The sequence below is a fragment of the Acomys minous genome (genome assembly GCF_964271855.1).
Source record: "Acomys minous genome assembly, chromosome: 10".
In the NCBI taxonomy this organism is placed as follows: domain Eukaryota; kingdom Metazoa; phylum Chordata; class Mammalia; order Rodentia; family Muridae; genus Acomys; species Acomys minous.
The window spans coordinates 111,910,849-111,938,229 of NC_140491.1; the positions used below are offsets into that span (position 1 = coordinate 111,910,849).

Below are 27,381 nucleotides of genomic sequence, written 5' to 3' on the forward strand. Positions count from 1 at the left end.
CAACAGCAACAACAACAACAAATAAATAAACTAAGCTAAAACAAAACAACTAAAAACAACAACCTCTAAGACCTCCACCAGAAGGTAAAGACAGACAGAAGCAGGTCAATAAAGATACAAAGAAGAAACAAAGGAAAAAAAAAAAAAAAAGAAAGCAGGAGACAGAAGGAGGGAGGGAGGGAGGGAGGGCAAGACGGAGAGAAGGAGGGAGGAAGGGAGGGAAGAATTGGGATGCTAATGAAAATCAAGAATTATCCTGTGAGTTAAAGAAGAGTCACAGAACAGGTAGGTAGACTCGCACTGCCCAATAGAGCAGCCGCCACCAGCACATTGGCTGGACTATGCGATTAGTCTAACCTGAAGGTGTTGTAAATGTAAACTGCATATCAGAGGTCATGGGCCATGGATACCTTTTAAAGTACAAGTATCTCATTAGCACTATTAGTACTCTATGAAAAGTACTAAAATTTTAGTTAAATAATACGTATTATTTTTTACTTCTTGTGTGCTTTCTACTTTTTAAATACTTCTTCTTTTCTCTTTTAATGGTCTTTGAGATATTTTCTTTGGATGGCTATGTTAGTCAAAGGAGCTCAGAGTATGTTTAATTGTTAAATGTAAAATTGAAGACTGATTCAGATTTAATTTTTTATAGATACATTTATATTATTACTCATATATAAAGTAAACTACATACAGCAAGAAGAATTATGAAACAATCAGGAATTATATTAATGTTACGCTCATAATGTTTTGGCTACTTGTATTTGGCAACCTTGAAGAAAACATCTTTCCTATCTTGGTGAGTCTAAAATTCTGAATGTAAATCAATATCTATCAAAACTCGTCTCTATCAACTTAAAACATCTATCTAGACCTAAAAACATCTTAACCCCTAAACAACTAAGCTTAGTTATAAAACTAAACTCTCTGGTCTTCAACCCCATCAGAGACTTGAGAAGGAATAAAATTAATTACCTGAGTAAACAGGAAGTGCAGGTTAGCAGCTTCCAAAGTGGGGGAAAAAAATGACAGGGACAGTTTGCTGCCTGAACAGTCACCCAAAACTCTCTATAAAGTTGGAGTGTAATAAGAAAAATTTAAATAGCAAAGCCAGGAGAACATTTGGGGACTTTCACATGGGGGAGGGCTGTGTCGAGAGGAGGTTGGAGATCTAAGGAGCCTTTTTCAGAAGTTGACTTAGCTCATCAGCCAAGGATTGGAAGATGGCTTTAGGATCAGCAGAAATAGTCACTTCAGCTTAAAAAAAAAAAAAAAAACAGAAAACTTCTTTCTTTGATTGGAAGAGGTGTAGTTCTTCACGGTGTGGGGAACTGGAGATGCATAAGAGTTGGAGGAAGGAGTGACCCGGGCTAAGAGCTAAGAGGGAAGGGGACGAGTGCTCTAAGTACCTGCTCGCCTTGGACAAGGAAGGGCTAGTTTGTACTAACAGGTCAATTCTTCCCCAGCCTTGCCTACTGAGAGAAATGAATGGAGCCGCTAAGGGGAGAGGATGGGGAGCGTCTCAGAGGCATCAGGCGCTACTCTAGGCGCCTTACAATGTCACCTAAGCCAGTGTCTTCCCTGCTCCTGCGATGGAGACAGCAACTGAGGAAACAGAGAGGAGACAGGGTGAACTACTTGCCCAAGTGCATGCAGCCAGTAAGGAGGGCTGGGAGCAGTAACACCATGGTGAGACTCCATGCTTCCTCATATGGTATTTATCTTTCCTTCCCGTCCGTCACATCTGTCTACTGACACAAAGGATTCTGGGAAAGCCCGTGTTTATGAACGTTCTTAAAACAAAACCTCAAGGCAAGGCTGGAGCTGTGGGGCCTGATTCTAACATGGAAGTGCCGTCTGGGAAGCCTACGGTAGACACTGCAGTTAGAGAAAATAATAGATGCTCGAGTCAGGAAGGCAGTGACGAAGAGACCAGCCATGCGCAGAGGTGACAGAGCCCAAACTGAGACGTCTATTTTGCAAATGATATACAGTCTAAAGCACGGAGGGGACAAGCAGCGGAAAATGTTCCGTGAAGGACAAAGATGAGGAAGTCTGGAAGCAGAAAAGGGGGAGGGGCTGTGGACGCCAGAAGCCCTGCACCAGACTGCCACCGCCATTTGTCTCTCTTCTCTGCAATTTGTTCTACAAACTGAGATGAGGTTTAGTTTTTAATCTTTATTTAAAACTATTCGGGGGCGGGCGGGGGCAGCCTAGCAAAAAGACATTACAACCACCTTAACAGAAACACATTTAAAAAACAATAATCTCTTCAAATTACTTTGGGTTTTTTCTTCCTAGTACAGAACAGTTCTTGGCATAGACCCAGCTATGGTTCAGACCAAAAAAAAAAAAAAAAAAAAAAAAAGGGAACTGACAAAGAATAAAAGAGGCATCATTGTTTTTATCTTTCTCAGTCCAAGCATTTTTGACGGTCTTCCATCCAATTACCAGAAACACCAACATGTTTGCAATTATAGTTGGCGTCACAGTTTCAATGTCTACTTTGATTCTTTTTTCTTTTGCTTATAGCAGAGGAAGCAGTTGTCTTTATCTCCTGTTAGGTAATCTGGTCAAATGTGCTGTGTGCCTAACAAGGCGATAAGTGGAATTGAAAAGCCCACCTGCCCCATCAGGCAGGAGGTATATTAGAAGAGACGGTAGACCCAGAATGCTGATTCTGTACCACAGCCCTTGAGAGTTGAAAAATCACTGCTGCAACGCTGTGTCATCTGGCCTAAACTGGCCTCTCCATAGGAAGAGGATCGGAACGGGATGTGCAAACAGGCTGACCTACACCTGTAGCAAGAGGCCGTGTTTGAGAAGCCAACCATTCAACCACCTTCAAATAGGACAGACACGAGTGATAGTCAATGCAGGCATCTCCGTAAAGATGCTTGCACGTTCTCCTGGTCACCTTTTTCCTTGGCTATAAATAAATCCTGTGCATGTAGCGGAATGGGACAGTCTAAGCCACCTTGTCCCCCTTGTGCCTGATTGCAGAATCACAATGAAGCCAGTTATGAAGTTCAAAACTAGATTTGTGGACAACATTGTCTTTTAACATTGCTACAATTTTTTACTGATTTCTGCTTGTTTGCTTTTTTTAAGAAACACTTTTGGATTGATACACATTTTGTCCTGTTATCTAGGGCCCTAGCTTCGGTTTTGAGGAAGACAACAATCACATTCTTTTGCAGAATTTGGGAGCCTTTCTCAAATTACTGAAGTCAGCAGGGAAGTATCATTATCGCCCCAGAATCTCAAATCCTACATGGCTGGTGACAGGTGGCAGATGGTTGCTCTGTTTGTCACGAGGAAACCGGTTACTTTATAAATAGATTCATAGATAATCTTCCTATGTAGAATTAAAATTACGATGCTACCTACTTTATTCTGTTTGTATTAGCATATAACGTCTTCTCACATCTGAACCTCAAAAAATAATGATGCTTAAGGGCCCCTTCCTTTTCCTAATTACCCTCAAACTGTGGGGTTTGTTTGTTTGTTTGTTTGTCTTTGTTTTTAGGTAGGTTCTTTAACTACATCTACTTGATAGCAGAAAGCTTCCTAGTCCAATAAATAAAGAGTATTTAGACCTGGGTTTTATTTTAAATATCACCTCTAGTTCATTGTGGGGAAATTCTGAGCAATGGAAGGAAAACTTGTTATTCAAGAAATGAGATAAAGTCCTACACAATAGAAATCACCGCGCCGAAGGTACCTAAGGCATAGCATTGTAGATACAACTGCGGTCCACTTTGTGCTGGATAGTTTATGTCAACTTGACACAAGTTATCATCATCTGAAAGGACAGAGCCTCAATGAAGAAAGTGTCTCCACAAGATTGGGCTGCAGGCAAGCCTGTAGGGCATTTTCTTAATTAGTGGGTGATGGGGCGCCATTGTGAGTGGTGCCATCCCTGGGCTGGTGGTCCTGGGTTCTATAAGAAAGCAGGCTGAGCAAGCCATTGAGAGCAAGTCAGTAAGCAGCACCCCTCCCGCCATGGCCTTTGAATTAGAGCCTGCCTCCAGGTCCCTGCCCTGTTTGAGTTCCTGCCCTGCTTTACTCCCATGAGAAGCAGTGATAGGGAAGTGTAAGCCAAATAAACCCTTTCCTCCCCGAGTTGTTTTAGTCATGGTGTTTTGTCACAGCAATAGTAGCCCTGACTAAAACACACTCTTAGCGACCTGGAAATCTGGGCCAACTATACTACTGTGTGGAGGTAGAGAGACAGACACTAGAAGTGAGGTCACGGCTTGCCTCTCTCCTAACACCATCCCTGCCCCTAAGCTGTATAACTTGGTGGATTTCATACAAAGCTTTAACTCTAACCCCATTTGTTAGAAAGAACTTCCCTACTAAATAAATATGCACCCTCCCCTCTAAATGGAACTATTATAATAATTTACTGCAAAAAGTGTTAAACATTATGAGTTACTTATTTCTGGAATTTTTCACTTAATATTTTGCAGCAGTAATCTCTAAACGTGACAAATTGATATAATGAGCATGAGGTCAACCATATCAAGTTTAAGTGAGCTAAAGAAGTGTCTAAAAGGTAGAGAGTGTTAGTGGGGGTGTGGTAATTTGAGTGAGAATGCCCCCACCATTGACTCATATATTTGAAGGCCTCTTTCCCAGTAGGTAAGTATTAGGGAGTGTGGTCTGGTTGGAGGAGCTATGTCACTGGAGACGGGTGACGAGGGTTCAAAAGCCATCTCTGTGCCCCATCTAGTTCCTGTGGATCAGATGTGAGCTCTCAGCTATTGCTCCAGCACTAGTCCTGCGTGCAGCCATGTCTCCTACCCTGATGGTCGTGGACTCACCCTCTGAAGCTATAAGCCACCTCCAATCAAATGCTCTCTTTTATAAGTTTCTTTGGTCACGGTGGCTCTTCACAGTGATAGAAGTTGATTTTTTAAATATGTTGCAGAGAAGGCTGATTTTTTTAACTTGGCAGGATTCCTAGCCGCATCTGTCTTCACCCACGTTGGGAGATGCTAACTTACCTAATAGTTTAGACAGAGCTGGGATCTGGCTAAAGTGCAGCTTTGTGCCAGTTCTTAATATAGCTCGAATGTGACATATAGTGATAGAGTGAGCACTTGAAGATTTATTGAACATTTATGTATCAAGTTATGCACCAAGCATTTATATATTTTATATATCTACATACATAAGTATGACTTTATTTTTATAACAAGGGAATAGATAGCCATCATTATTAGTCTCATTTTATGCAAAGGAAACTAAGACAGGGAGGCTAATAACTGGCCAATAGCCTTGGTAGTGAGTGTACAAGCCTAGACAAGTTTCCATGTCCTCTACACCAGAGTCCCTGTGCTGTGGTCCTTGACCTGCAGGACCACTGGAAGCAATGATGATCAGTATACATTCTAATTTGGAAATGTGTCCATTGCTTTCAGAATTGCAAGGTTCTCCAATAAACATTAAGATATTCTACATTTCCTGCTGGCATACCTGAAAAAGAATTCTAGACATGGCCAGTGTGTCAAAACAAAATTTCTATGATAAGTTTTAAGCTACATATGGGTCATTATTTATGTCTGCACTCGGACCAAATTCACAGATTCTAATATCACCAAGCTAATTATCACCCTTTCTACTTCCCCCACCATTTTGGCTTGTTTTTGTTTTTGTTTTTGTTTTTGTTTGAAACAGGGTTTCTCTGTGTAGTCTTGGTCTTGGCTGTCCTGGACTCACTTTGTAGGCCATGCTGGCCTCGAACTCACAGCAATCCACCTACCTCTGCCTCTCGAGCAGAAAGCATTTAAAAGATACATTTAAAGAAGCTTTCTTTAAATGTTTAACCCTTTCTCTGCTATCTCATATTAATATAAGCTGGTCATTCATTCAGATTCTAAAACAAATGAGAAAGTAGCAGCATGTACCAGAAAACATACACACAAGTTTCTCAGATGCTCCACAGACACACGACTACATGCATTGACGCTACACTTCCACGGGCCATCTCTGATGACATCCTAACTGCAATTGACAGGGAATACAGCATTTGATAATGGCGTGTACTCTGCTCCAATTATGAGCCACAAAACCTTTCCAGTGACTTCTGTTATTCTCCCCCTCCTTGCAAATTCATACAAATATATACATAGGTGCAACTTGGGTATTAAAATCGGAGTGCCCGCCCCAGTCTTAACTCCCCTAGACGTCCTTGACATCGCCCTGTGCAAAGAGGCCATGAATAACTTAGTGTTAATATATTTGTTTGCCTCACTTACGCCTGATTGGAACAATTGAGAAAAATTACATTCATAAATCTTCTTGCCAAGATAATTAATTATGCACAAAATACTCCACGCTGCTTCTGATTTTCATTAATGAGGCAGATTATCTGCAAACTAAGATGTTGCTATGGCTGGAAAGAAAGGGCAGTTTGCTCGTCTGTTTGGTGTAAAACACGTGAACACTGTTTTACATGTGGAAAAAATGGTGATAAAAGAGGAACACTCTGGGAATATGCTTGTCAGATGATCATATCCCAACTAACGCAGAGAGGTGGTTCGGTTTCACTTGCCGGTCTCTGGAGACGACAGACATCTCCACTTCCCATCATGCTGTCAGTCATTTAACTTCATTCCCCAAAGAAAACTAAGTGACCTTCTCAAAAGCATCAGGTCACAAGCACCGAGAGTCACAAACGTATAACGCTTAGGGGAGATGCCTCAGCTCTTCAGGCATCCATGTTAGCATTATCGATAGACTTTGTTCTGATTCGCCGCCTCATTTCCCCTTTTCTTAAGTGGTTAGAATGATTGACAGAATTGAGGTTTTACTACTGTGTCTTGTCCTCGGCCCTCATGCTCAGCAAACAAGCACAGAATGGGGAAACCCCCTTCCCTCATGAAGTGTGTCTCCACCGTGCTCTGGGAGCACCAGACACACTGTACATGAGCGTCACCTCCTACACTGCAGCTCCCTGGCAAGCTCTCTCAGTCTGCTGTGCATGCTGCCATGTACAGCACCACATCGTCCACAGAACTATGAACAGAACACCCAGGAGGCTTAACACATCCTAAGAAGAAAACTGTGTTATGTTAACGTCTAGTTAGACCGATAACAATCAACCTTCCAAGCTTAATTACTGTGACACTGAAGAGGCTCTACCTGCAAGCCAATAAGACACTGTTTAAATTATGTTACAGCCAATATCATAGACTCATCAGATTTCTTATTCTACCTTAGATCCGAGGATATGTCTGTTACATGATCAGATTCACAAGCGCCATCTCATAACATGGCATATAAGGGTTAGCTCCTTTAGCTTTGCTTATGTTTTTCTATCTTCAGTAAAAACACTCTTGGATGTGGCTAGACTTGTGCAGGAATAAAGTACAAATGTGTCAGATGGTGTGACAAAATGCTTTCAGCAATCATCTTAGTGGACAGTGGTCCCAAAATGTCCAGCAAATGAGAATCATTATGCAATAAGATAGGAAAATACTGTCTTTAAGAAACTGTAATTGCTCATGGACATCATGAGTGTCCATGAATGTATATGGCTATTACGACTTATTCGACTATAAATTTATGAGTCAAAAATAAGTAACAAATTTGCCTTCTATCCAAGACTGATTCTTACTTGATCTGGGTAGTGGAGGCAATATGTTGGGCCTTATATTCTCCCTCTCAGGAAAAAAATAACAAAAAGTGTTGTCCCGATACAGTTACTATATGCCTGGGACTGTCCCAAGTACTTGACATATAAAAACTCACTTGGGTCATCCTTATAAGACTCCAGGCAATTACTCTTATTATACACATCTTTAGAGATAACAGGACTTGAGAGAATTTAAATAACTGCTCAGTTACTCAGTTGATAAATGATGGAGCCATAATTTAAACCCACCCAGCAGTCCGGCCCTGGGATGTGTGTTCTTACAAGCACGAAGAACGGCTATTATTAATTGCTCTTGCTGATGCACTGCAATTAGCAAGAGAAAATGCACTACAGACAGTTTTAAGAGCACAAGTCTAAACTTTGTATATTTAAGGCAATAACTAGCTTACTCATCAGTGAGTTATATTTAAGCAGTGTTTATTATACAATAATTATATTAGTTTTGGTTCTGGACTGTTAGGAGTGGAGTACCAATGAAAGATCCATCATCGTCTCCATGAATATATATTTTTACTAGTCCTATAGGGCATCCAATAACATGTACCATCGGGGGCTCCAGTGTGCACAGTATCACTCACAGTAGACGTGGTAGAGGAAATCTCGTAAGTTTAACTGAATAGAGAAAGCAAGGAAACTGGTGTATATTATATGTTTATGTGTGCTGTTGCATTTTGTTATTAGAATAACTCTCCAAATTTCTATTATTCTCAGTTTAAAGATAAGGTTCCCCCAGTGAAATACTCCTGTATACTTACTGGAAAGGCCAGAATCCAAAACACTGATAGAATCCTCTGCAGGCAGAGATGTGGGACACAGCAATCTCGTTCATTGCTGGCAGATACACGGCTATCTCTGGATGAGATTTAAACATATTCTAAGCACACTGTCCAACACATGCCCCTTGCTATTTACTCGAATGAACCGAAATCTAACTTGACACTGAAACCTACACACAGATGTTCACTCACGCTTGCCAAAACCTGGAAGCAGCTAAAATGCTCTCCAGCAAGGGAACGGATGGGTAGCCAGTTGTCTGTCCAGACAACGGGATATTAGGCAGCCCTAGACAGACATGAGCTATCAAGCCGAGCAAAGATAAGGAAGAAACTTAATTGCTTATTACTGGGTTGAAAGTAAGTTACTGTGAAAAGCTACATAATGTATGGTTCCAACCAGACAATCTAGGTAAAGCGGATGGATCGGTGCACACAGCTGGGGAGGGAGGGGTACATGAGCAGGGCACGGAGGACTGGAGGGGCAGTCAAGTTATTCTGCGCAGTATTATAATGACAGACACCAGCCGTTATACATCTGCCCACGCTCACACAATATACAGCACTGAGACTGAACCTCAGTGAATAGAGCACCCTGGATGATAATGATGTGTTAATGGTCACATCAGTGGTGCCAAGGCCCTTTTCAGGTAGAGGATGCTGACAATATGGTTGCCAGGGTGGGGTGCATGGGAAATCTTTACTTTCTCCTCAATTTCCTTATCAACTAAAAACTTCTCTAAAGGATGAAGGGTGTCTTTTGAAATCCAACCTCCAAAGGCACCTTACTATTTTAAAGAAGAAAGGGAGGGACAGAACGAGAGAGGGGGAGGGGAGAAAAGGGAATTAAAGGCTCCAGGAAGCCTGAACTCACCAAGTCAGAAACCGCCTACAATACGTGACTTAGCTATCTCCAAATGCCTCAGTTTCCCAATGTTGTCAAAACTACCTCAAATTTTCCTTCAGTATGTAGATAAGCAAATATATTTTCATTTAGAATTACCTGAATTCTGATTTTTTTTTAATGCTGCAGGAATTCAGGTGGCTGATTCGTTTAGCAGTCATGAAGTGAGAAGGCAAAATTACCATCACAAAAATAAGAAGTAAGTAAAGCCTACTATGGCTATGTTTTCATTGTTGGAGCAACTTTTCTGTGCTTGGAAAAAAATCCTTTTCTATGAACCTTTCCTTTGAAGAGGAAGGGCCTCTGTGTTACTCTGAATGAGCAGCAACGTCCAGTACATGAGTGAGAGGATTTCTGAGTCTGTTCTTGGAAGCATCAGAATCAGAGGTTTGAAATATAAACCTAGGAAGAAAGAAAAAAATCAGCGAGAAATTCCCTTCTCTGAGAACATGGTGGCAGGCCAGAATTAAAAGGGAACTGGATGCCAGAGAGGACAAAGTGGGAATGCGGAAGAGGAAAGTGGGAAGGAAGTTCATGAGCTCTCATGGACCAGATTGTGATACAGAAGACAAACAATTTAGGAACCCTTGTTTAATAAACAATTTTGAGTGGACTCTTATCTGGGCGTGAACTCCTTCTTGGTGTACCACCAACACCAGTGAAAGACGACTGCACTGTTTGGCTGCACCTTGAGGAATGTACACGTGTGAAAGTAGGATGGGGATAAAGATGGAGTCTGGAAAAGATGAGCGGGCAGGTACATCATCAGAAGCAGACACGAGGCAGCAAGAGCCCAGGCAGAAGATGCCAGAAGAGGTAGTTTACAAAGAGGATGATGCTTAGATGTGAAGGTAACAAAACATAAGTAGAATATACAGCAGGGGTTCTGCACTGAGGTCTCCAATCTATGGCACCTCCTGCAAGAGGCTTATCTGATTAATAGAGCGACACATGCCAGCATTCATGTCCCATTGGATTTTCAAATAGCACTTGTCACTGTTCACTTATTTTATGACTTTCTCATCATACGGTCTAGTAGCTCTCAAGTGGCAATGATTTTGCATGCTGGGATACATCTCACAAATTCTGGTGACATTTTACATGTCCTGACTGACGGTGTTCTAATCAAAACAAGCTGGTGGACATCAGAGATTCTGCTTCCCATTGTACGAGCGACATCCTCCTCCAGAGCAAGAACTACCTACACCAAATATCAGTAGTTCAAAGACTGAGAAAAATACAACAAAAGAAAACTCATAAAGGAAAGCGACACTGGCTTGTGTTGTGTGTCCTGTAATAGGGCACAGCACACAGTAGGTACTCCATGAGTAAAATCTAAATGTTAAGCATTAAACCTTCGTTTTCTTTTTCAGCCTGAAATAAGAACCAACGTCTCCTGGTCACACATATGCTTCTAGCTGTATGCCTGTCTTCCAGCTTGCATCAGAGAAATAGGCAACATTGAAAGATCCCCTGCTATGCATCCTGACCAGGAGAGCGGCGTCTGTATGATTTCCTGCCACTGAATCTACATACCTGTAAGCATGGGATCGGAGCAGAGAGAAATGCTGCAGTAAGTGTAACAAATACTTGATCTGGGACTTTGCCCACCTTTAGCTCGAAATGACTAAGGTGTATCCAACAGTCTGAATACCGAGCTCTAGCTGAGTCTGCAAAGCCACGGAATCCCAAACACCTATAACCACGAACATCCAGACACCAGGCAATGCCTTACCTTTTCCCCGCTGGTGCCTGACAACTCTTCCAAGAAAACGATCTCTATTTTGCATTTACAGATTTTTTTCAGATGACAGCAGCAGCAATCTAGCACAGTCAGCACGCGTCTTTCCAGCCTCCCAGAAAACTATAATTCATATTTCAGAATTTCAAAGAAAAATATATCCCAAAGTCATGATCTGGGACAGAGAATGCAAATTCAACGATAGAACGCAGTTGTTGTCAAAGGCTGGCCTTGGCAGTCTCTCACTTATAATGTTAACGTTAAAAGAAAAGGAGATGGGGATGTTGGTTTTCATACCCATACTTACTTGGGAAAGTCACATGGTAGTTACGAGAAAATGCTTTTAGACAAGACATTAACAGATCCAACCGTGGCAATTGTGATGCCATTCAAAAACATTGCTAGTCCATGTTACCTGGCTTTCTTGTTGGTCCCACAGACAGACCTGTAGAACCTGAGCCAGTTCCTGCCGCCGCTGCTGCAAACACTTGTCCAGCTGCCGTCTCCTGTCTTGGAGAAGTTCCAGGAGGCTGTCGATCTTCAGACAGCTATTCTGTGCTCCCTGAATCAGCTCAGAGTTCACACTGGATCCTTCACACTTGAATTTTTCTATGAAGTCAGTGAGCTGTTGGCTTTTGTTTAAAAGGACTAGAGATCTTTCCAAGAGTTCTAGAAAGAAAAAGAATACTGTAGTAATGAACATTCATGTAGCTGTATTTGCATTCTTCATATAATTTATATAAGTAACTTATATTAATGATTAGTTACATTAAAAATAATATAAATGTATACACAATTTTAATGCTTTGAGATTTGTATGGGTTTTATTTTTTTAAATACCATGTGATCAAACACATGTGTCTGTCAAATGAATCGCCAGTTAACAACCTCTATAGTAATCATACTGTATATTATAAAATGAAGATTTACATCCTAAGAGCTGAAGCAACGTCATGGGGGAAGAGTACTGAGGTGTAGGATTTGAGAGCAGTACTTTGAAGATCAAGGCATCAACTGAAGAAACAGTTGAGACCATTTCCCTCTCCACAGCCAGGAGGAGAACCAGGAATCATCTGACACATGGCTCCACTTGTTCCACCATCACTAATATGTCTATTTTACACTCCCAACCCACTTCCGGCATCTATCTTGTTCTCTCCATCCCATGACGCCAAGCGTTTTCTGTTGTCAGGGCTTGTGCAACCCTCTCTTGATTTCACCCTCTCTCTAACCCACTCACCCACTCTTCACACTTACCCACAGAAATCTCTTTAAACATGCTTTGTGGTGTGGTGTTTCTCCCAATTGAAACATTCCTTCCTGAAGGAGGAAGGCTCCTAAGACTCAGGAAACTAAAATACTTATGGGGTCTATGAAGCTCACTACACCTACAAGACCCCAAGAGCTCTAAAGTTACAGGGTCTCCAATCTCCCTGAGGGGTCAGGGGGCTTACATGAGCTGTATGTGTCTTTTCAGTATATCTGTCTGCAAGTGAGCAGAGAGCTTCAGGAAGGCAGCTTTCACGAGTCATCACCCTGCTGAGACAGGCTCCCTGGAGATGAGCCTGTATGCAACCCCAGTGGATTTATTCTTTTTACCAAGCAAAAATGTACAAGTGTTTCCTTTCGTCTTTCCCTGTCTCCCTCGCCTTCTCCATCTTCCTCTACCTATTTCTAGATCCCTCCCTTATTCCTCTCTTCCTTTTCCTATGGCAACCTCCTACTTTTCTTCTCTTCCTCTCACAACAATGGCTTTATTGCCTTAAAATGAAAGGCTAGCTCCCTTAAGGTAGACTATCACATCTGGCACAGCCCACTTTCTCTCTTCCATTTCCAAAAGTCTCTGGCTTGCCTCTGTAAATTCTTCATATATCTATACTTCCCTCTGCCTCTATATTCCCCCCCCCCATTTCCTCTGTCAAGAATGCCATTCACCTCCACTCTCTTCCTCTCTGACCTCTATTCTCCTCACATTCCAGGCCTGTCTGTTGTCAGTTCCTCAAAGCATAAACTGAACCAAATACTCCTATTAACCGTTTTCATAGCACAGCATTGCTTTCATTCATAGCTCTTGTCTTGGATGTAATATTATACATGGTTACTTATCTAACACCTGCCATTGCCACTAACCCCAGTGCAATAATGATGATGGGACACCAGCTTCCTCCCCAGAAACTGTTTCCAGAAACGTTGTTCTATGTCATTGAATTCAAAACAGAAAATGGGAAAGTAATCAGGAATCTGTTTCCTGGAAAAAGACTAACACACCAAGGTTAGTTCAAAAGGAGGAAAGACAGATGAGGCTATGTTAGTCTTCAGCTATCTAAAACGTTGTACTCTGAAGGAACATTCTGGAACATGATGAAAGGCAGAAATCTCAACCCAGTCACTCTGTTCTGACCTAAGCCATGGGACACAATGGTCACACAGGTGAAGCTTAACGAAGTAAACGGACAGTTGGGGGTAAGTTTCGTCATAGCTCCCAGTTGTATTTTGTCATCATGACATAGGCTTTTGTACCACTCAACCGCTCAACAACTCAGAAGTTTATTAGAACTGCTAACTCACATTTTATTCCCTTAAATTTAATGATGATGGTAGATGCAGAGCCCTTGACTAGCAATCAGAAATCTCACCCATTAATATGCACTTCAAATCATATCATCTTAACCACATCCCACTGAACTGGCTGATTAGTCTAACTCCCATTTTATAAAAACAAAGCTCTTGAAGGCATCACTGGGCATCACTCATTAGGAACCAGTTCTTCTGCTCACTGTCCCCTACAATCCTTCAAATATCACACAGAGAGGCTTAAAAATATCCCAAGATTCGTGCTACCAAAGGCAAAGTGTGATTCCTGTATTCAGCTAGCATTTTATCCATCTTGTCAACCCAAGATGAGGCTCAGTAGACTCTCAAAGATTACACCTAAAGGTAAGACATGGATCCATTGTCAGATGGGTGCCAGGACGGTGTAGCAAAGAAAAGCAGTGTGCATCTGTGTCTGCTGCCTTATGTGTCACAGACCCTGTTAAATCTGAAGAAGCCAGGAGAGACAGAAAGAGGGATATTAAACAGTCTCCTTCCCCAGCTCCAGATATTTGTGGGAAAGTCCCCACTTCTATGGGGTAAAGTCACTTCACTTGCATGAGTAAAGTTGCTGTGTGGTGATCGAATTGTCTGTGGGAGACTGAGTTGAGGCCATAGAGCCCATTTTAAGTCACTGGACTTGACTCTCTTCCAGCCTCCTACCAGGAATGTTAAGTGATTCAGCTCAGGCCCAGGGGACCCAGCTAGATTACTGCTGCCGTGTCAAAGCAGCCAGCTGATGCTCTAGTGCTGAGTCTGCGGTTACTGTTTATATCTCACAGTGACAGGTGTGACAGACAGATCATCAGGAAAATACATCTCTACATTTGGTAGGCTGCCATAAAAAAATTGCACTGGAAAGACAGAGTTATTCATTGCTTTATTTTGGGAAAGTGATAGCAAGCAACTAATAACAAAACTATTTTATAGAGATTTTGGAGATCAATATAGTGTGTGTGTGTGTGTGTGTGTGTGTGTGTGTGTGTGTGTGTGTGTGTTCAAACTTTTTGGGGATCAAATCAAGTTGAAATGACAAAGACTGCGTAGAGCTTCGTTGTTTGTAAAAACCCAAATAAAATGAAACAAACAATATCAAAATGTGTGACAACTCTATGAGGGCATTTCACTCAGTCCCAGCAAAGGTTATAAAATACATTCCAAAGAAGAGAAGGAACCTTCCCTCACCCATTTATTCACATTATTTTCATTAGGACACCCCCTATACACTAGTCCTGGCCAGCCTGGGAGTCTTATGGTGAAGACCTGCCTTAGAAACCGTGCTTTAAGAATTCAACCATTTCTATGAGATACTCTGAGAGAGCTGAAAAATATTCTGCATAATGTTTTATTCGACTTACATCTAAATTCCTTTTCACTGTAGTGGTGAAAATGGGAGTTTTTCTTACAGTTGATTTTTAAAGGTTGCTCTACATCTAGCTACACTTAGATAAAAAATTTACTGAATTCAACCAGTGAGTGTGGCTTAAGGCCAAGGGCACTGTGCACACCTTGAGAGATGCTGACGATGGAGGGATACAACAGCCTCCATCCTCACGGATGGAGAGCTCAAACCTACAGCTGAACGTCCCACAGGTCTGCTACCTTCCCCTAGTGTCATCTACAACCAGCACGTTCCTTTAGAAGGTAACCAAAAACCAAGCTTTGTTCATCCTTTCTAGAGACAAACTAAAAGATAACAGTAGAAAGACTCCGGATGCTGCACTCACAAGAGCCCACGCATTCATGTGTTTTGAAATCTGCAGAGGCTAACACGAAGGGAAGAGACTATGTCTTGCCTTTGGCATGGCGGTCATGAAGCAGAAGAAGCGACTGTAAGGCGTCAGCACTCTGATACTCATGCGGGTGCTGCAGAAAATCTCCAGCTTGGTCTATTTTTATAGCAAACTGTGAAAAAGCAGAGGGGAAAACACGAGATGATAAAAACCAATGGAACATCTTATTATACTTACAGATTTTTCTCACGCATGAATCGTCTAGCTACCTCAAAAGGAGAGAGAAAGGGTAGGAAGATGCATGCTCCAAGCTAGGATATCGTGCGTGCATTTGCGTTACTAAATTTACAAGATGCCATGGTTTCTCCTCCATTTTTTATTTCTTTTGTAGCTAGAAACATATTATGTACCCCAAAATAAACCATCTTGTTTATGTTCAAATATCTAGTAAGTTTTTTTTTAACCAAAATGATCTCAAAGATTATATCTTCCTGTATCCATATATTCAGCAACCATCAATACTCTATGGTAATTTCTCAAATAATAGCCAAAAAACCTGTTGAAAAAATCAACACAAGGTCATCTAACCAAAAATCTGTAAAATGTCAAGTAAATTTACTTTAAGTGATCTCAGAGAAAAATCTAATTAAACATTGTGATGTTTTTCCTCCCTGTGTTTAAGCTTAGGTGTAGCATATAGGTATTTCTGACCAAGTCTAATGTTAGTGAAGATACACACATGGTACATGTGCACACACAGACACACATGCACAGGGAGAAGAGACAGAGGTCTAAAAGTAAATGGACCGATTTTGTTAATTTTATAAGAAGGAATGTGATCAAGGAATGAGATAAAAGAGACAGTTTTAATTTTTTGAAGCTATAATTGGCAACCATATTTAAAGTTGTGCCAAGAGTATTTGCACCTTGTTTGTATAAATAAAAAGGAGATTGACTAAAGCAGAAATAAAAACTGGAATATTTCAAAGGAGAGTTTATAACAATTTGAGACACAAATGGGGACTATTGTGATCAATTTCATTAAAAAATTTTTCTTAAAGTAAATTTGAGATGGAAAGATATTTGAAGTTAGGATAAAATCCTCAGAGGGGTAATCTTAAGCATACATTTTAGGTGGGGGGCAAAGCACAGTCAAATATTTTATTACAGTGTCCCCCTAGTGACAGACGGGTGGTATGTTTTTTCACCAAAGTTAACTGGGGGTTATCATAGTTTATAAAGAGCATGGTAAAATGTTCACCTTTGGATTTGGCTTAGAATAAAACAATAAAGGCAAAGTACACATGAGAAACATAAAGACACTCTCCCCCTCCACCAACTGCACTAGACTTCCTGTTTTGGGTTTTTGAATCTGGTGATTGCTAATATTTTATGAAATCAGCTGACTAGGAGGGATGTGTCATATTTTGATAACTACAGCAGCTGTTGAAAATGCAGTTCTCCATGGTATGGAGTGCTGAGAAAGGCTGATGAGCATGCCCCCTGTTGAAAAGGATGGAAGTCCTCCGCCATCTTGTAGAGCAAGCTAACGGACACTAGCCACTGCCACTCTGGTGCATTGTTCCCAGACGGCAGCAATATTTGAGAAGACCCTCACCTGCCTGCTAAGCCTGTGAGTCAGTCGCTCTCTCATAATCACCACCACAGCCCATCATCTCGTCTCTTGCAGTTCTAAGGAATTATACGTGCACACATGTGTCCATGTCTCTCATTCATCCAGTTTCTGATAACTGATTTCAAGAGACTCTTCAAAAGAGAAACCCTCCCCCCCATAGGTTGTTTCTTGATTTCCAGCAGAACATTATATAAAGTTTATACAGCCTAGGTATAGTTTATATCCCTATTCCAGATTCTTACTCAAAATTGCTTTAACTGAAACAAACTGCACTCTAAAATCTCCCTGATCTCCTATTAAGTCTTATCTTGTGGAATTTTTCCCATCTAAAACGTAAGATTCCTCTCCTTCATGACGTTTGTACAGAGTGGAAATGGCAACGCGAGCGTAAGAGTTAAAAATCATTTCCATCATCCTTTTGATCATTGGTGAAAAGTGCTTTGCTGTAGAGAAGCAGCCTGCAGCTTCTGGAGGACTCTGCCTCCCCCCCCCACACACACTTAATGTGAGCACCTCACAGAAGAGGAAGCGGGGTAATACAGCCACGTTTGGTTATTTCCCTATAGCCAATAAAAGTTCACTTGAGTACAGGGATAAAGTGCCTGACTGATTTGGTTCCACTTGGTATTTCCTTCCACTCCTTACAATATCTGGAAGTAATTTCCACATTGCAGAGAAAATTAGCTAGCATTAATGCTGAAACGCACCAAGAAACAAATAGTGAGCCTGATGTTAGGAAAAGATAATTTACCGTTCTCAGGAGGGCTGAGTTTCAAAGACAGTGACATTTACTCCCCTCCTACTAAGATGGAATGGATCGGCTAGAGCTGTAATTTGGCTTTTGTGAGTATATTTCAGCTGGCTTATTTCTTCTTTCAAAAAAGGAGATCATATATCGAAATTTCCCCAAAGATGGTCTATAAAACAAGCTGAGCCTCGGTGTGGAGCTACGGTGTGTGGCTCCTAAAAGCTATGATAGGGGCTTTGTTTCTCTCCTAACTGAATTCATGGCCTGTGAGACTGTCCACCTCAAGGCTTACGTTCTGTTACTAATCTTCTTGCCTCCGTAATTTCGGATTTAAGTCCTGAATTTCCCTTCTAAGTGTGCCATGGTGTTTAACGCTAGTGTTTTGTCATCAGGAGGAAGCATTGATACGTTAGCAAGAGCCACAGCTCACAGAGGTGTTCAACTGTCAAATTTCCAATAACTGTCTTACACAAAATATACACCTTTTGAAAAAAAAATTGGGGGGGGGAGGTTCTCACATTTTGAAATCAAGAACCTCCTCAAAGAAAAAAAATGTAAAAAACAAAAATTCAAGAAAAATTACAGAAGGAATTCGGTGTCGGAGCCATTCATCTGTGTTGGAACATGATGCAGGAATGAGGTTGTGAGGAGAATTGTGGGAGAACAAGGGTCTTGTGACCTCAGTTTCTTCAGAATTCAGAATTGTTCTTGGACTGCGTTTTCAGACGCAGAGGACAGGAGTGAGATGACTTCAGTTGTTGCTATTCATGTGCTTCTAATGGAAAAACATGCTTTTGCCACGTGTGCCTGGTCCTTGTAATCGTGCAGTTTATTCACATGACTCTTCTTAACCCTCAGAGTATAAATTGTCTGATGCTCTGAGTAAAGTTGGCTACTGCGTGAGTCTTTAGTAGGCCTCATTTTTAGGCCCCGCTTTCCTGGGGTCATGCTGCCAACTAGAGCCATAAACAAACTGAAGTTCAGGGCCTTTTCTTAAACTCTAGAAAATCACCTATACTCCTTAGGAAAATACTCTATAAAATGCTATGTTTGCAAGTCAAACACTCTTTAGAATATCATGTAATTGATTTTTCAAATGAGCAGAAGAAATTTTATCCTCTGACTTTTAGGCAATAAAATCCTCCACACCAGCACTCCCTGGTAATAGTATAGTAAGGGCAACTAGATTCCATGACTACATTACTATCTTCTAAAAAAGAAACTAGGTCAAAGTGACACGAGTAAGAGTTCTACTTTTACTTAACTTACGTGCTTGATGATCTATATTTAAAATATCAATTGAATTTTTGTCAAAATAATACTAAATAAATTGCATGTATCTGTCATTCTGCCATTTTGAACGTGTGTACAGCATTTGTTCCAAGGTCAAACGTTTTTGGAGAAGCTGACGCTTTCTGAAACACCAACCTCCAGAGCACTTTCAAAAAACTCGGAAGTCAGCTCAAGGAGCTCCCTTCTTCTTTCAAGCATGGAGACCAGGGTTGCCCACGCCTCTGCCAGAGTCTGGGCCATGGCATCATACACCTGACTCTGAGCCTTGTCCGCTTCCGCTGTCCTGTCTGCTTCTTGTAAGAGTTCCCACACGCGATCTTCCAAGGCCTGAGTCCGAGAAAACACAAGACGTCAGTCAGTTGTCATCTACTGTGAAAATAAAGGACCACATTTTAAACACAGATACCTGAAGCTGCGTGTGAGCCTGGAAGATCTAGTAGATCAACAATAATTCATAAATGTAAATCATATTTGATGAGACATTTCATTATCCCCCTTGCTTCCAAGTGAACGTTTCTGCTCTTAGACTTACAAACTCTATAGATGTTAATTTTTTCCGATGTTTAAATTCTTCTGAAAAATCTTCACCAAAACATCCGACTACTTACTGAAAATACTTGAATCTTCTCATATCATCTTAACCAGGTCTACTACCAGAACAGCCACATAAGAGACAACTTTCACTCCCTGCCCCCTTCAACCCCAGCTCCCTTCAGCTCCGATACGCCTTCATTGGTCCTCTGCTCCTGCTCCAGGCTCTCTCATATGGCAATGCCCTGTAGATCTTTCTAACTCGAAACTAGGATCCTACCCCTCTCCAGCTGATTTGCAGATACGCTTCAGCCAAAGCATGGCGAATCAGGCCCCAGTACGTGATTTCACTTCTACTCTGTTATCCTCTTCTCTACAGAAAACCATCGGTATCTCAGCCCAGCGTTCTCTCTCTCCTTGTCACACAACTCTCCTTATTTCCCCTCGTGACTCACTTGTCTGAACAGTTTTTCCCCTATTGGTCAAGACATTGGAGTTCTGGGTCTTCCCTGACCCTAGGGCCTTAACCTTTTAAAAATACTGTCAAGTACATAGCAATTATAACTGTTTTTTTCTGATTATAAAAGTGATGTATAGATATCCCTCATCCCATGACAGTGTTAGACTGATGCCCAGGATTGGAGAGAAGGCTACCACATAGCATCAGAACTGCGCTCACTTAGTGCTTTATAATAAAAATGAAGCCATGATAAAGACATAAAGGTGGGAGGAGTTGTAGGAAGTAGATATGGCCAAGACACTAGATTTGTATATGAAGTTACCAAGAATAGTTTCATAATTTTAAAGGAAAGTATTTTGAGATTTCTATATTTTTAAAACTATGCAAAATTATAGGTACAGTGTCCACATATAAAGTCCTTTTGGAATACAGCCATGATCATTTCCGTGTCTTAATGGCTGTTTTCACGTCACAGAAACAGAGTTTGGATAATTGCAACTCATGGGTCATGTCATCTACAAAGCCCAAAATAGTTACCATATAACTCTTCAACAGAACAAAATAATAATGTTACTCTCTGGCCTTTAAAAGAAAATAAATAGTAGGAAAATGTTTTTTAGTGGCAAATACAACATCACATACAATGCCATGATTTATTTATTATTATCCTATTGTTAAACTCTAAATCTGTTTTTCCTCTTTAACTGCTATAAAGTGCTGGGTTGAGTTAATTCCAATAATCATCACTCCGCCTAACTTCCTGCTCCTTGTCTATAAGTCCGTGGGCTGCTCTTACTTTCACAGACTAAATTCTTATGGGGAGTGGGGTGGGAGTGATCAGGGGTACAGAGAACACAGGGTTTATCTGTGTTGAACTCACTGTGTTGAACTTTGCCCTGAACGGGCTTAGTAGACCAGGCTGGCCTTGAACTCACAGAGATCTGCCTGCCTCTGCCACCCTGAGTGCTGGGATAATAACAGGTGTGTGCCACCATGGCCAGCTACAAACTAAATTCTTCATAGTGAGTAGATTTGGCATGGCATCGTTCAAGGCTCTTGATAAAGGTGCTAAGATGCTCTCCAGAAGATTTGCACCAGCTGATGACAGCGTATCTCAATCCTCTCTACCAACTACTGGAGCAGAAACTGACCATGAAGGTCACAGAAAGCGTGTGAAGGTCGGGCTGGGCTGTGGGACTATTCCTGCAGCCCATCTCCATACTGTAGGGCAATGTGTTTCAATCTACAGAACTCAGACAGCAAGCTATGGGTCCTCAGTATGGAAAACCCGTTTTTAAAATGTTTTGTGTTGCTGCTCCATTGCTCCACTGTGAAGCTGAAAGCACAAATGCAAGTGGAATCATCGGAATACAACAGCTCACGATAATCATCAAAAAAGTGAAATTATCCTAGGTACCAATGGATCTTTGAGATTCCACTTGTGGATTCCCAGGGATCTAGGAAGCACAGTTTGAGAACAATGCAGTAGAAGTTTCAAAAGAGGAGTGGGCTGGGCTACCAATAGCAGCACCAGGCATTAGATTAGATGAGGGGTGGGCTGGGCTACCAACCAACAGCATCAATAGTCTTTGGATTAGATGAGGAGTGGGCCAGGGTACCGACAGCATCAACAGGCATCAGATTAGATGCTAAGGCCCTCTGATGTGCATGGTCCATCACCAAGCAACCGTTCAGCCCTCCAGGCTTGTGGTCATGGCAGGAGGGAAGGGTACTGTGGCTTCATAGCCTTGAGATGATTGGATAAGGGAATCAGAAAGCCTCCGGGAAATGGGAGAGGCTGCAGGAAAAACACAGGAGGTAGGAAGATACAGTGTGGTTTAGAATCTGATGCAAGAAAGCTGAGAACGTTGGAGTAAAGAGTGGAGTGAAGTTAGTAGGGACCGCGGCACAGCGCACCTCACAACCACACAGGGTAATGGTAGACTTCCTGGGCGATCACCACAGACAGGAAGTCTACTGCTATGGAAGTAGACAGTGAGATAATCTGTTGTATTGTTCAGTTTGGAAAAATAGCAGAGAGATTTTTTCCTTCAGCACCTAATACTATATGAAATTGCACTGAGATATCCACCTTTATAGTTTATTAAGCATGTATGAAATTATTTTTTTCTTATGCTGTAGAGACAAGACTTTACATAAAGAAAATGCTGAGGCAATCCTATTTTTCATTCATGGAGATAGTCTCTTCTGAACAACACCACCACCACAAAAATACACACAGTTAATTTTCCAGAGATAAAGAGCATTTTTCCCCTAGCCACAGTGCAAAGCAATAGTAATATATCAAGCCTCCTTTTTGATTTATGGCAAGTGCTCTACATAACCCAATGGCTCAGAGCCAGACTTAGGGATTAGGAGTGCGGTTAGGTGGTAGACAATACACAAGACCCGAAGTTTGACTCCCAGCAGTATAAAGCACCGCAGAGGCCCACAGGTTGACTCTGCCACTCAGTGACCCTGTACAATTTGTAAACCAGCTTTTCTCAGCATGTCTCAACCTTAAATAAGAATATTGATCTTATAAAGTTATTAAGATTAAATGAGTAATCTACATGAGTTCCTATAGTAGTACCTGACAGATATTAACAGTCAGTAAATGGTAGATGGTATTTGTAATTCTTTTTATATTCATATGTACCTTCTCATTAATATTAATTAATTATTCACTTATAAAGCCACTGGATGGAGGACATACTGTGATCTTGTAAGGATAAAGTAAATACTACTATGTGCATGAATAGGAAACAAAAAGCTACTTATGATTTGAAAGGCTGACAATAAATACCTGTAAGGGACTTAAGAAATGATAATAGTTGAAAATATAGGACAGTTTAATTTCAGTCTAAACATCAATGATCTACTTTTTAAAAACAAGTTTACTAAAATATATTTTGAGAATTTTTTTCAAAAACATGTCTTAATCATGAATACTTTTACTAGTTCTCAACAATAGTGACTATTTTACGTATAAATACAAGTACATTCTCTATGATAAAATGGTTTTTTCATGTACAAAAATGATTCTATAGCATATTTTCACATGGACATTAAAATCCTTATTAGGTAAAATTAAAACATAAAATTTAGCAAATGACAAGGTATTGTGCAAAGTTTAAATCATCGTATTTGGATTTTATGGTAAACCCAACACCATCACCAAGTTTGGCCCATAAGTTGTGGAGATGTGTGTGAGAACAGAGAGTGCATCTGGGACATGTAGTTTCACCCGGGCTGAAGACACTGCTGATGCCCAGGGTGATTGCTCATGTTCCTTTTTATGCACACCTAGGGCATCCCTCACCAACAAAGATGGATATGAGAAAGCAGAAGTGGGCTGTAATTGTTGAGACTGCACCACTAGCCAATCAAATTTTGCAGTCATCTTTTGCTGGTTCTCCTTCCAACCGCCGAAAAGCTCCCTAATACGTCTGGTTAAAAGCCCACCACACAGTGCGTATGAATGAGCAGTGGGAGAGAGAGTGCTGGCCCTTTGCAGGCAGGTGAGTTACCTGTGTCCATCTATAGAGACACCAGCCTTTGAATTAATAGGCATTTCAGCTTACTGTCACTCTGACTCTAGCTCTACTGCCAAGTATTTTTGTTATCAATCATGACATTTCAGGGTCAGAATGAGGATGCCATCTGAATTTTCTTTTTTTGCATCTGGATAATAGTTTTCTGAAGTTTCGTGAAACCACATCTTACTTTTCTGTCAAGCAACTCAGGCTACCTCCTAAGTAAAGGAAGTTATCTAAGAAGGCAAAACCTCTAAAACAGTTTTTTTCTTGGCTTAAGAGTTTTTAAATTGTCAAACTAATTTGAGATTTTTAAAATGTTCTATTCAAACATAGCTGGAAAATGTCTTTAGTCTTTTCACCCACACATGATTAACTAATGGTGATTATTCTAAAATTTGAGCATTTACAATAATAAAGTCATTCCTTTTTAAAGTAAATCTAAAGTAAGTAGATTAGTGAATCTAATCTACTCCATAAGAGCTTATTCATAGGTGTTTTATGAACATGATTTGAACAGTCATTTTTAATGAATATAAAAGGTACAGAAAAATCTCAATGCAACAAATTAGTATTATCAAATGACAAAAAAAAATTTGACGAATATGCATAACTCAGGAATAAAAGGCAGAACAGGTTAACCCGAAACTAGGATATGCCTAGAGGCCTGCATCTGTAATTTATCTGTGTAAAAATAATGAAAATGTAATGAGGCAATGAAAATATGTATCACACCTTAAAGAGCCTCTGTCACCTTAAGAACAAGTAATCATCCAGGAAGTGAGGGCTCTGTTTCACCACTGCAGCCTGCTTCAAGTCTGTGTATATCCGCTCGCGTGGCAGAAGCTGGGTCTCTGGACCACTCTGTGCTTTCCCACCTTTCAGGAACTAAGGCATTGCCTTTTTCTTCTGTCTACAACCTCAATGAGTATTCACCCACCATTCATAAGGGAGCCACACTAGATGTCAGCCCAGGCATCAGCTCCCCCAGATAGCAATTCCCGTAGCTCCTCTCTGTTCTCCTGCCCACCTTAGGCTGTGAGCTGGAGACTGCCTTGGAGAGGAGGGCGAAAAATAACACCAATACCATCTTCCCCTCTCCTTTCTCTAACAATTTCCAGCCCTGATTTTCCTCCCCAAGGTTCCTCAAACACAGGCCAACTTGTTCAGTGGAGCTAATATTGCTTAATACATCACTGATAGGAATTTGATGTTTACGTCTTATAGAGGGAGAAGGAGGAAGTGAGAGGAAGAAAATAAGCTTAATAAGCAATATGTCTAGGCTTTGGCTCAATGACATCTCATTATTGATAACACTGATAGATGGCGCGGGGTGGGAGTGGGGCGTGGAGGGACGGGGAGTTTCATACGAAAGTATCCAAATGGCGTTTCAATACATCACTCTACAAGACACCGTCACGGAGGGATGCAGCATCTACCCACAATATTGACTAGGTGGCTTCTATAGTCTTGTCTAATTCTATGGTTCATAGGCACAGATCCATTTATATAGAATACTTGCTTGCTGAGTACATTTGCAAGGTACAAGGACTAGCTAAATCTAGCTTTGTATGTGCAACATTTCACACACAGGTTTAAAGTTAGAATTTATGTCAGTGAGAAGCCTATAGTAGCCATAATTTACTGAAAGATCAGATAAATAGCCTTTGGTCTCACTGTTGAAGAAATGCACTTTTCCTCATTATTAAGGCCTGTTAAGGCAATGATTTACTTCTCCATTGGAGACTGATTATTTTTCTTCCTTTCTTAGACATATAAACACTACTGGGAAAATTAAGTCATTATGGAAGGTGTGCTGTATTTCTCTTCACTTCCTCTTCCCCATTTCCCTCCTCTTCCTCTTTCTCCTCTTTTCCTTGTTCTCTCTCTCTTCTTTTGACAAAAAAAAAATCTTTTCTTCTCTGTCAACAGACCCAAACCCTCTTGTATGTGAAGAATGCATGACGGATGATGAAAGCTATCCTACCTCTCACACTTTTGCCCATGACAGAAGAAGCCAATGGCATTGGCTTAGATTACAAAACTTGATGACTAAGCTACACACACATCAACTGGTTTGTGGATGAAAACAACATCGACTCAGGAAAAATAATAATAAAATGGAAAATAATAACTAAAAAAAAATCCCTGTAAAATCCAACCCCACAGAGCCTTTTCTGCCAAGGTTATCTGCAGCGGTCTGTTTGTCTACCGCTGAATTGATTTTGGTGTAACCCTGTTTGGTAACCATCCTACTAGTCAAGAGTAGAGCTTATCCAGAAATCAGACAGCCAGAGCCCTGACAGTAGTACACATCTTCAGTGTCTACATAAGATTTGTACTTTAAGATACTTGAGGATCAAAAAAAAAAAAAAAAAGAAAAAAAAAAGAAAGAAAGAAAGAAAGAACATGATTTGTTTCATGTTTATTTTTTATTTAAATAATTTATTCAGATTACATCCTGATTTTTATCCCTTCACTTGTATCTTCCCATTCCCCACTCCCTCCCTCTTTCACCCTATTCCCTTCCTCTAGATCTCTGACAGAAGGGGACCTCCTCCCCCACCATATGACCACAGCCTGTCAGGTCTCATCCAGGTAGCCTGCTTCCCCTTCCTCTGAGTGCCACCAGGCCTCCCCACCAAGGGAAAGTAGTCAAATAGGGGGCACCAGAGTTCATGTCAGAGTCAGTGCCCACTCTCCACACAACCGTGGAGAATGTGCTATCTATTGGCTGGATCTGAATAGGGGGTTTAGGTTTGTTGCATGCATCGTCCTTAGTTGATACAGCAGTTTGTGCAGGGCCCCCCTGGAAAATGTCTAACAAGAATCTTGCTTTGCCACTGCTAATGAGATATGAACTAAGGACATGAAATTGTACTATCTCTTCTTCTGCCAACTGAGAAGGCAGAGTATTTAAAGACATTTATTTCCAAAAACACATTTGAGAGTAATATCATGGAACGAATGTCAGGTTGAGACTCAAAATGATTGTTCTTATTGTCATTGTTTAATATAGGCCTGGTTAACTACAATTATTACCTGCACCTGTTGTCACTTAGATTATCTGTCATAATCACACAGCGGTGATAAGTGCCAAGGAAGCAGTATCAGGGAATATGTTCCCTGAGTGTGGCAGTGATACAAGATGACTAATGTCATCCTCTGCGTCCTTTATCTCTTTAGGCAGAGAGTCCCACACAGTGGCTGGTCCCCAGATTAAAGTCTAAAATTAACAGACCTGCTTAAGTCTGAGTAAAGAGTTAAGGTCTCGGCTATCTGTTTTTGCATTTTTAACATATCTAGACTGCTTGGCTAAACCACAGTGCAGAACTCCACTGTTGACTATCTCTTTGCTAACATGGGGGCAGAGGGGTAGAACAATGCCCATTTCACTCACTAACCATCTACAGCGCCCTCTCTCCAGCATGTGCCTCACATCTTGCAGCTTTCCAAGGGCCCTGAATCACCAATGGCATTGCATCGTGTGCAGCACAAGCTGGCATGATAAACAAGTCTTCACAGCATCTGGCTTTGTTTCCTTAGACAGTGTCTATTTCTGAGTCCTTTGTCTAGGTCTCTGCTGCTGAGTTCTTCCTGCTCTGATTCTACAGCTGCATGGCCCCCAAGTCAAGCAGTAGCTGGGTGTGCCCCGATGCCCAGGAGAGGGTTCTAGGAAAGGCATACTCCCAGGCCCTAGATTTTGATCATCAGAACTGGGAATCCCTGCTAGATTGGCATGCAAACAAACAAGCAAATAAACAA

General features: G+C 41.1%; 1 protein-coding gene across 4 annotated transcripts in view; it reads right to left on the reverse strand.

Annotated features, from left to right (window-relative positions):
- CCDC141 (coiled-coil domain containing 141) overlaps window positions 1-27,381 on the reverse strand; it is a 160,796-nt gene that overhangs the window by 105,040 nt on the left and 28,375 nt on the right. For all 4 annotated transcript variants that reach the window (XM_084800292.1, XM_084800293.1, XM_084800291.1 and 1 more), the window contains 3 exons: window positions 19,225-19,416; window positions 15,476-15,584; window positions 11,503-11,756 (listed from right to left, as the gene is read on the reverse strand). In XM_084800292.1, the coding sequence (XP_084656418.1) occupies window positions 11,503-11,756; window positions 15,476-15,584; window positions 19,225-19,416 (555 nt within the window). The remainder of the gene's footprint in view (window positions 1-11,502; window positions 11,757-15,475; window positions 15,585-19,224; window positions 19,417-27,381) is intronic.